Source organism: Talpa europaea (genome assembly GCF_964194135.1).
Source record: "Talpa europaea genome assembly, chromosome: 13".
In the NCBI taxonomy this organism is placed as follows: domain Eukaryota; kingdom Metazoa; phylum Chordata; class Mammalia; order Eulipotyphla; family Talpidae; genus Talpa; species Talpa europaea.
Window position 1 is genome coordinate 13,815,428 of NC_140080.1, and position 10,848 is coordinate 13,826,275.

The following is a 10,848-nucleotide window of genomic DNA, read 5'->3' on the forward strand; positions in this document are numbered from 1 at the left end:
GAGAGGGAAGGCTCACCTCCCACTTGAGAGAACATTCAGTAAGCTAATTCAATTTAAAACAGACATACAAGCTGCTGCCACTGGCAAAAGCACTGGATTGGGGGTGGCAGTGAAGTTCCACTCTTTACTCTGTAAAACTTTCTGTAAAGGGGGAATACTCTGCCACAAGCATGTATTAATTTTGTGAAATTTCAAGTCTTCAGAGAAAATATATTATGGGCCTCAGTTGCCCCTTTAAATTCAGAGAACTGGGCCTCCCCAGTGGTGCAGTGGTTGAGCGCTGGGTTGAGAAGCTGCCCGCAGCCTCTGCAACGCCGGTTCGATCCCCGGCCGCTGGGCAAGGGTCCCACATGGCGCGCAGACCTCTCCTGCCTCCCGCTGCTCCCCTCAGCAGTGTACTTTGTCAGTCTGCCTGCTCTGCTCTCCGCTCTGCCTCTGGTGAATTCTCTCACCCTCCCACACTTCTGACTATACCCAGTGCTTGTATAAATAAATAAAATAAAACCTTTTAAAAAATTAATAAATAAATAAATACAAATAAATAAATAAATAAACAGAGAACTTGGCACAATTAGACCAGTCTCACATTAACCTGTACATTACGAACCTGAACTACATAATGGAACCTAACTCCTCAAAGGTCTACTGTTCCAGGGCTAACACCCAAACAGATCGTCCATGTCCAGATCCTGTAAGGTCACACATATAAAAGGGCTTTAAACGGAGTTGAGTATGGGGAGTGAGCAAGGAATAAAGCTGAGTTAGGAGGCTATTCATTCCTAAGCAAACTCGGCTCTGCATGCCCCAGCCCTCCCCAAAAAAGGCAGAGAAAGGACAGTCCTCAGTCCTCACTGTGGAAGCCTGCTTTCCAACCTCACAGATTTCCACAGGGGTACCTGGCCTCCCTAACTTTGGAAATCACCTGAAAATGTGCAGGTGTTTCCTGCAGACCCACTGCCAAATTCAGAGGAGAGTGAGGCAGAGGTATTCAGAGGATGGAGTCAGAAGGTGGTTTTGTTTTTGTTTTTCCATTACAGGCAATGTATTTGGTTAACACGTTACTTGGTCTTGGAGGTTTGTTTTTGTTTGTGTTTCCCTGACTTGATGACAAGCAGTTCATAGGTTCACTACTGGTTCTGCCTTCCACCCGCATATAGCATGCAGGGGAAACCCACCTGTGTGCTTCATAATAACGTGGGGTGTCAATATGCATCTTAGATTTCCTGGTTTTGCCTGCTAGTGCAGGAAAGTATTCACCAGCGAGTACAATTCTGCATGACTCTGAAAATGAACTGCAGGCCTTAACTCATCCCGGTCCATCAAGTATGGGTGGTTTATTTTGCAGTCAACAAAAAGCATCCTCTCACCCTCACCCAGCCCCAGTGCCAGGGTAGCCAGTGTCCCGCTGTGCGCTTTAGAGGCCAGGTTGTCCTGGAACAGCAGCTCTGCCTTCAGGACTGTCTCCCCAGGGTCAGTGCTGCGGGGGGAGGGGACTTGGGGGGTGCGGGCTGTGGTGCACACCCTGGGCCCTAGAGGTGGCTAAGGAGAACCTATTGCCAACGGGGAGACTCGGATCTTGGATGTGCGCGGGAGGCGTGACCCGGGTCTTCCAAGTGTACTTCTCATCCCCTGGTCGTTAAGCAGTAGGGGTGGCCCTAAGCACAGGCCCCACCTTTGAAAAGTTAAAACATATCCCGAGTCGCCTTCACTGGCTCCCCAGTCCTGGGAGCAGCTGGACTACCTGGCCAGAAGCTAAAATCCCTCCAAACTCTGTATGCTCGGGTTGGAGTTAGTGGGGGTACTAGTGTGGAGTTGAGGTGCTCACCCCACTTTCCTCTCAGTGTTTCATCTTTCTCTTTCTGATGGCCGCGCGCTGGCAGGCCTTCCCTTCTCTGTGCTGCACCCCTTTTCCACCCTCCGGGACCCGAGGGCAAAAACTCACGCCGTTTCTCGAATTCCCCTGCGATTCCAGGCCCAGCGCGCACCGGGCACCTTTAGCATTTCCGACACCTCCCGCCCGCAAACCACTTAGGAGCCCCCCTGGGGCGCGTTCTCGGATGCTACGCGCAGGCAGCCTCCCCGCAAAGCTTTCTGCCGGGGCGCGGCGCCACCCGGGCCGGGCCGAGGGCGTGGTCGCCAGGCGTCGCCGAGTGAGCCAGCCTGCATTTCCAAAGGCTGCCTCCGGGACAGGTGCCGGAGTAGCTTCTGGCTCCTCAGCATCCTGCTCCCGACCCAAAGAGGCTGCTAGAAATACTCCTGGCCTGGGGCAGCGACTAAAAATCTGCAAAGAGGGCTGAAAACACCAGGGAGAACGGGCGTCCCGTCCCTATGCAGGGTCCTGAGTGCGGGCCCCCGGATCCCGCCCCCGGGCTCTCCCCCAATGGATGGACCTTCTCTTCGCGCCCCGCGCCTGGTCAGAACACCCACTCGAAGTCACCACGCTCGGGCAGTCCCGGGTGCGTCGCGCAGCGCCCCTCGATCCATGCCCGGCCCCCTCCCCATGCTGGCAGGCGGAGCCCCGCAGCCGCCCAGCTGGCCCCAAACACGGCCGAAGGCGCCCTTGGCTGGTTGCAGAGACGCCGCGCAATAAAGAAACGGCGGCTACTTTGCATTCGGTGACAGCTGGGACCGCCGGCGGAGCGCGCACCCGGATCCTGCCCCCGCGCGCCCGGGGCGCGGGAAGGGACCGGGGCGCCCGCAGGCACCAGGCAGGCAGCGCCCGGAGTGGGACCCGCGCCGCCCCCGTGCGCCTCGGCACCTACCTTGCCTCTGGCCAGCAATTCCATGATGTAGCCAAATTCACTCATCTCCCCCGACTCCGACATGGTTGCGACCCTTCACCAACGGGAGGACCAGGGCGGGCGCATCGAATTTGCTGGTTTCCCTCTCTCTGTGTTAGTCTGAGTTGCGCCAGGCGCCACGCCAGTGGGCTGTTAACGAGGAAAAGGGAGAAAGCGGAGTGAAAAGCAAAGCGCAGGGGTGGCTGGGACGAAGGCCATGGGGGGCTCCCGTGCAGCGGGGCGCGGCGCGCTCGGCTCTGGGGAGCGGGAGGTATCCGAACAAACCAGGGCGGTGGCGCGCGCGGAGCGTGAAATCTCTCCAGGCGGAGCCCAAGCCCAGGCCCCGCCTCCTGGGGGTCGCGGCCCGCGCCTCCCGCCCGGGGTCGCCCAGCTGCAGAGACAAACAGCAGCACAAAAGCGGGGCGCTCCCGGCGTGGCGCCCACCGGCCCGGCGCCCGCTGGGTGGTTGCAGCGGTGCTTTATGGAGGCGCGGAGAAGGTGGCCGGGCGCACTCGCAGCGCGAGGACCAGGGACGATCCCCAGCGCACAGCCTGGAGGTGCGAGGGCAGAGGATGAATACAGAAGAGGCACAACAAAGGAGCTGGCTGCCAGCGCCCAAGGGGGCGAGTAAGTGAAGGCCCAGGAAATGGCACGGCGGCCTCTCAAGTCAGCCTTCCTGAAATCGAATAGGTAACAAAGACCCAGCCCAGCGCTGCTGAGATGAGAACAATGCCAAGGATTGTGTTTTCAGCACTCTCAGAGTGTAAGATCGGATGGTATCTGTGCGTCCTCTGGATCCTCAACTTTCCCTTAATTAAAAAAGAAAATAAAATTCCTGCCAGCAAGGTTCCTAGGCAAACTGCTCACCCTCCGTGAGGACCAGCTCACTTTGGCAATGACTCTCGTTTCTCTGATTGCGTTAAACATTCAGTGCATGCTTCCCGCATTTTATACTTCTTTTTAAAACAGCGGCTCCCCTAGGAGGCTGCATTTGGAAGGGTCTCTGGGTCTCTCCCTGCTTCATTCATACCTGACAATCTGCTGCTCTTGAAAAGAAAACTTGGCTGCACTGAGCAGTCCTCGTCTGTTACTCCACTGTAGGCAGTCTCTTATCTTTCTTGAAAAGAAGGAAAGTGATAAGGCTTGAGTTTTTTCTCAAAAAAGAAATCTGCCGGCGATAATTAGATTAGACACCAATGGAAGATCCGCTACACTGGAGAAGCCACTCTCCTTAAGCAGGCTGGCAGTTTGTGCTGGGCTCAGCATTGGTGGGCTGGCAGGCAGCTGGAAATGACCTATTTTGCAGGCAAGTGTAAGTTTTGCAGGCTGGGTAGTAGTGTTAGGGGGAAAAGGCTGTCCTAAAGTTAATTTCATGCAGGCTTTGTGGACTCCACCCCCATCCCAGGCCAAAGCCAAAGACACTGGGAACTCCAAACCCCATCACCACCAAAGGGAAGGTGGCTGGGACCTGAGGGTGGGGTTCAGCAGCCAGGTTGGTATAAGGCAGACACCGGGGCTTTGGAGGGGATCCCCCATTTTGGCTCCCCACTAGCTCGTGTCAGGCCAGCTCTGAGAGTGCCTTTGGGTTTCCAGGTCGGCGGATCGGGTAGGACGCATTAAAGACTTTATTTCCCTATTTTCTCCCTGAGTTGTACATTTCCTCAATTCCTTTCCCCTTGTAAATAAACCTTTTATTAACCTTTTGTGTGTGCCTGTAGTGGAGTATTCATAAGTCCCTTGTAAGCACGCGGGTGAGGACCCACAGCCAGGAACCCGTTCAATATCGGGGCTGCCCTATATCAATAGGAATTTTGCTCCTTTGATCAATTTCTAACATCGCTTCTCTGGTCCAGAAATCCAAAAGTATAGCACAATTTCCTTTTCCCCCCTGCACACCACTCCTTAAGGCACCACTAATGTTGCTCCTTCTTCAGTGTCTGAGCTGGTGCTGCCAGCCTCTTAGAGCGAGGAGCAAAAGTCAAATGTGCTGGGGGTTCACAGTTGGGGCTCAGTAGGAGGTGAGACCCACTCATAATGTTTCCTGCTTAGGAGCTTCTTGTTCTCATGTTCTTTATAACCTACATATGTTTTTTGCCTCCATAGGGAAAGCTAGTGGAATTCAGATAAGGTTTGTAACATCCATGAGTGGGTTCCTCTCTAATACTAGCAATACCTGACTAGCTATCAAAAGGTATTGCTCTAAGAGTGGACATTTTTCACACAGAGAATGGATTCGTGTGTATGATACAAGTCACAGTGTTAGGGCCTCCCTGGTGGAGCAAGGGGTTAAGACGCAACCTATGAAACTTTCTGCAGCCACTGCAGCACAAGTTCGATCCCCAGCCAGGGAGCAGGCTGGCGGCAGACCTCTCCTGACTTGCCCGCTGCTCTCCTCAGCAGTGTATTTCAGTGGATCTGCCTGTTCTGTTCCCTGCTCTGTCCTTGGCGAATCCTCTCACCACACCCCCCGCCCCCCATGGCTCTGGCCTATACCCCAGTTCTTGTATGCATAAATAAATAAATCTTTAAAAAAAATCACAGTATTAGAAGTGAACACCTAATCTTCTGCCTTACAAGCAGGAAGGAAAGGACAGACGGGGGCATTACGGGTCCGATGAGTCCCCTTCAAACATTTCACCAAAACCCTGCCAAGGAAGCCTGGAAAGGTGATTAATTTACCCTGGGAACATTGCCACACTAAACGAAATCCAAGATTTGTTAGTAAGAAAGAAGAAGAAACAGATTTTAGATATGAAACTCTTAGTCTCTACACCCTCTGGGGTAGGCCCATTCAATTTCCTAAGTGTCAGTTTTCTCCTCCGTAAAATGACCGGTTGTGAGCTACATGGTCTCTAACCCCTTCCTGTTCTTGATGCTAATAAGATCTGTGATCTGTGGCTCCCTCTGCCACCTGGCAGCACTAGCTGGCCCTTTTATTTCCTGAATAAGTTGCCTTTATGGAAGGTCTGTGCTAATCTCTGCTACTAGGAAGTACTTCAGGAAAAATACCCTTATCAATGTCCTTGATTCCTACCCAAGACCATCATGACATAGGGACAAGGATGCTAGAATCAGCTGCTAGAGTGACAGGGAGAGGAATCACCCATGAGGGTCCACATCAGGGTTCGGAAGTCAGAACCTGGGCTGAGGCCTCACATCCGATGCCTGGTGGTGTGGGCCACTTTGCATTGCTGTCAGCCTGAGAAGAGAACTCGGGAGCATTGAAGACTCAGAAATGACAGGCGTATGAAATGAAAACCATGGCCCCTGAAATTTTGTGCATGGACATCGAAAACACAGGGTTAGATAGTCAAAGAAAAAATTGCAGCAAAGAAAAATTGTTCTATTATTTCTCTTCTAAGAACAAAATAAGATTAATACCATTCCCCAAAGGAAAAATTAAGGAAAGGAAAAAGTTCATTCGCATCTCTCAAAATTAACAAGACAGATGCTGCTTCCCAGGAAACTTCCCCCACCTAGAGGTGGGTATTTAATAAAGGGATTATGTGATGAGGGGATTTGTCACACTGAGAAGACCAATGATATTAAAGGGTCTCATGCTGGGTAAGCCTGCTAATTGCCAACTTCCATCTAATGGAGGAAAACTTTGTGGGTAAAAGCTCTACTGCCACACTAATTCTTCAAATAATTATGACCTACAGATCCCCAGTGGAATTAGTCTTTATCCATATCATACTATTTTCTTTCTGATGGTCAACAACGTAATATATGATAGTTGTAACAAATAACACTGACAAAATACACATTCTAAGCTTTTTTTTTTAAATTGTGGACACCATTATTGTATTTGTAAAGGTTGAGAAACTAAAAGAGTTGATGTTTACCAGTTTATTTGCCAAGTAATAAAATTATGACATTCCAAATCAATGGTGAAAGTATGAACCAATCAAATAGTGACAAGAAAAACTGTATCAAAACAAGCCAAAGTAAATGAGACTAGGAGAAATATTTGAACTATGTACAACATATAAAGGACGTGCTGAAGAACAAATACATAGACTCCTATAGATCAATAAGAAAGTACCAAACAGCCCAAAAGAAAAATGAGTAATGGATATGAACAAACTAGTTGTAAAGGAAGAAAAAACAAGCAATAAACACGAAAAGATGCACTAGGACAATAATAAAAAGGAAACAAAAGTTAAAATAATGAGGTGCAGCGGTTGAGCACTGGGCTATGAAGCTGCCTGCAGCCTCTGCAGTGCCAATTCGATCCCCGGCTACCAGTGAGGGTCCCTCATGGCACGCAGACCTCTCCTGCCGCGCCCACTGCTCCCCTCAGCAGTGTACTTCGTCAGTCTGCCTGCTCTGTTCCCCGCTCTGGCTCTGGTGAATCCTCTCACCCTCCCACGCTTCTGACTGTACCCAGTGCTTGTATAAATAAATCTTTTAAAAAAAAAGTTAAAATAATGAGACACCACCATTCATCAGATTATCAGAAAATAATTGATAATTTTTTGAGAATATAAGGAAATGTACCTCTTTCAAAACTTTTGGGTTTGAATATTGAAATAGCTAGTTTGGAGGGCAATTTGTCACAGTGATTAATATGGTAAATGACCCAACAATTTTTCTTTCCCAGTATCTATTAATTATATCACATATACACACACACACATATATAAACATTACGTGTACTTATATATCTTTTCATTACTTTGTAAGTCCAAAATATTATATATGTATCTATATATGCACATAGGTTAATTACAGCATTATTTATAATGCTAAAAATCTGCAAGCAATTTAATTTTCACCTATAAAGGAAGGCTTGAATAACTTCACAATATCCACACTTTGGACTCAGTACAGCATACAAACACATAAATACATACACACACAGAGAGAGAGGAGAAACAGAAGAAGGCAAAAAAAATTTTCAACAAATAATGGCTAAAAACTTCTCAAATGGATGGAAAGCTATCTACAGATCCAAAAACTCAGCAAGCCCCAAGAAAGGGGAACACCCCCACACAAGTAGACTGCAGTGCCTTCTGGCTGTGCCCTCAGGGGTCTCATTATATAGGGTCACTAATGTCATTCTCCATTACCTGATCACCTCCCAAAGGTCCTACCTCCAAATACTGTCACACTGGGGGGTTCTGAGAGGACACAAACCTTCAATTTATATCAATGCCCTTAAGGTGGCTATGCCAGCACATTGGACAGCTGTGGACTTTATGTTGTTTCTGCTCATGGTGTTGGGCTCTCTTATTTCTAATAGTTTGTTAACTGATTCTCCTGGGATTTTAAAAAATTGTATTTAGGTAATTTTCCCCGTTCTTTGTGTCAATATTTAGAGATGATTTTTCTTGTCTTATTTTATTTTTAGACAATTTATTTTGTTCAATCACAAAAGTCTCACAGCCGTTCTTATTGCTCACTTTATTAGAAGCCATCCTAATAGTTTACCTGTGTAGCTGGGGACTTTTGGGGTTAAGGATTTTGAGTTAATAAGTTTTAATGTGTTAACAAGGTTCTTTCTGTTCCTAATATCCCTAAAATTTCTTAGATATGTTGAATTCCATTAAAATTCCTTTCTGAACATCTATTTACATGCCTATGGTTTCCTCTTTTTTCGGTTTTAATATGGTAATAGAATGGATTACATTAATTTTTCTTTCTCAATGTTGAATCTATCCTGGCATAAATTCTGCTTGGTTGTTATGTTAATACCTTCAATTCGCGTATATTAATATATTCTTATAAATACATTTGGAATCAAATGCACCAACTTTCTTTTCAGCACTTTTGAGGAATGTCCATATTTTCCCCATCTGATCCCTTTCTGGTGGCTGAGGGCTCTTGTATCTGCTTTTCCTGAGTCAGCAGCACATTTGAAGTCATTCCCATTTGTAGGTAGTAGTTTTTCTCTTTTAATATTATTCCATCTGCCTTGCATACTTCTTATAATAATTTCTGGCCCACCAAATGTATCCATTTGTGTTCTAAAATTGTTATGGGGCCTCCCTGGTGGCGCAAGGGATTAAGCACCGCATTCTGAAGCAATCTGCAGCCTCTGCAGCACGAGTTCAATACCCGGCCAGCCAGAGAAAAACCCACATGGCACAGCAGACCTCTCATGTCTTGCACTGCTCCCCTCAGCAGTCTATTTCAGTCAGTCTGCCTGTTCTGTTCCCCACTCTGTCTCTGGTGAACCCTCTCATCGCCCCCCTGCTTCTCTGGCCTGTACCCCAGCTCTTGTATGCATAAATAAATAAATCTTTAAAAAAAAAAACACATTAAAAAAATAGAATTGTTATGGGGGGTGGAAAAAACAGCTTGTTATTTATAGGAACCAGGGATGGAAGGTCAGAGGCCTTAGCATGAACTCTGCCCTCTACCTTGTCTGAAACCTAAGATTTATGGCATTTTTAGGTTTTTGCTGGTCCCTGCTTATTTACAGTTTTCTCCAATAGACCTAAATATCTTCACAAGATTAGGAACACCTCCCTATCATTTCCTTTTCTTCCAATAATGTAGTTTTTAGTTTAACTGCATAAAGTACTTTTAGGAAGAAAGAACATTAACCTAAGTTGTCTAGAACATCAAGACACATCTTCCCTAAGTGAGTTTTCAATGTTGATTCTGGACAAAACCTTACAATTTTTTCGATGAATGAGCCAAACTGGTCAGCTACCAATATTTTTTTCTCTTCTACATCAAAGTAGGAACTTTTTTTTTTTCCAGATGGAGTGTTGGTTATCTTAGTAGCATTGAAAATAGAATTTTCTTTGGGCCTCCCCAGTGGCGCAGCGGTTGAGCACTGGGCTGCGAAGCTGCCCGCAGCCTCTGCAGCACTGGTTTGATCCTCGGCTGCCAGGCGAGTGTCCCACATGGCGCACAGACCTCTCCTGCCGCCCGCTGCTCCCCTCAGCAGTGTACTTCGGTCCTTCTGCCTGTTCTGCTCCCTGCTCTGGCTCTGGTGAATTCTCTCACCCTCCCTCTCGCGCTTCTGACTGTACCCAGTGTTTGTATAAATAAATTAAAAAAAAAATAGAATTTTCTTTTCAAGTCCCTTTTCCCTTGAGGTTAAAAGGACATTGTACCTTTCAATCATTTTTTTCCCCCTCAGAAGTTTACCATAATCTTTACCCCAAAGTGGTTGGCAAACTGCCTTGGGATTGTTTGTGTAAGGACAAAGGATCAATCCTTTGATTTGTAGTGTCCCAAATGGCAAAGTTGGAACTGTGGGCACATATCCTAAATTGATCATCAGCCTTAGAGGTCAGAGATAAGTCATATCTCTTGCAAGTAAGACTATCCCCAGGAGGGCACCCAGGAAGGCCCAGCCAGGCTTGCACAGGAGGGTGGGTGGGGTTCCCCGAGACCCCCCGTTGAGAACACAGGCTTCAGCACCCAATTCTAAGTCCATTCACTGAATGTCAACACACCACATGACTCACTAATTCAAGATGACTGACCACCTACTATGTGCCTGGCATCTCCTCGTGGTGCAGATTCAGCAACAAGCAAGAACTTTAAACAAGTTCTTAAAACAGAAATGCCCTTTGAACACCTGTACTGTGTTTTCAAAGCTTCAATTTTGAATTAGGCTTTTTGATGCCGCAGTAACATGATCTTGGTAGGCAGGGCACAACCTTTTTTTCCTGCAGGGTACACTGTGAAATGATATACCATTTCTTTCCTAGGAAATGAGATAGGCAAAGAGATCATCAGTTTGTTTGTCATTAGATAGGGCAGACTCTATTGGCTAAGAGTCTTGTCTTAAGTAAGGCCCTGAACGGTAACCCCTTCACAGCCCCTCTGCGCCCACTTTCACAGTGTAGCCCAAGTCTTTGTGGGATGGCAGCTTCAATAAGTATTGAAGGGGTAGGGAAGGTTAAGAAAGAGACCTGCCTTTGATCAATACAGCTGCGGTATCATCATAAATAATTTACTCACATACTCTGTTTTTAGTTTCTTTGATCTGCTTCTCTCATCATGCCTGCTTGTATTACTGCCACAAAAGTTTGCTATTTGCAAGTCTAAAGCTCCTCTTCCCAGTACCTCCATTATCTTCCTGAGTCAAAAGCGCACTTTGTAT

General features: G+C 47.3%; 1 protein-coding gene across 1 annotated transcript in view; it reads right to left on the reverse strand.

Moving 5' to 3' along the window:
* The window catches only part of TRIM36 (tripartite motif containing 36), a gene marked incomplete at both ends in the record, with an annotated part of 41,267 nt that extends 38,442 nt beyond the window's left edge, over positions 1 to 2,825 (reverse strand). Inside the window, one exon of the mRNA XM_084252001.1 lies at positions 2,763 to 2,825. Coding sequence (XP_084108127.1) covers positions 2,763 to 2,825 — 63 coding nt within the window. The remainder of the gene's footprint in view (positions 1 to 2,762) is intronic.
* Positions 2,826 to 10,848: the final 8,023 nt, after the last annotated feature.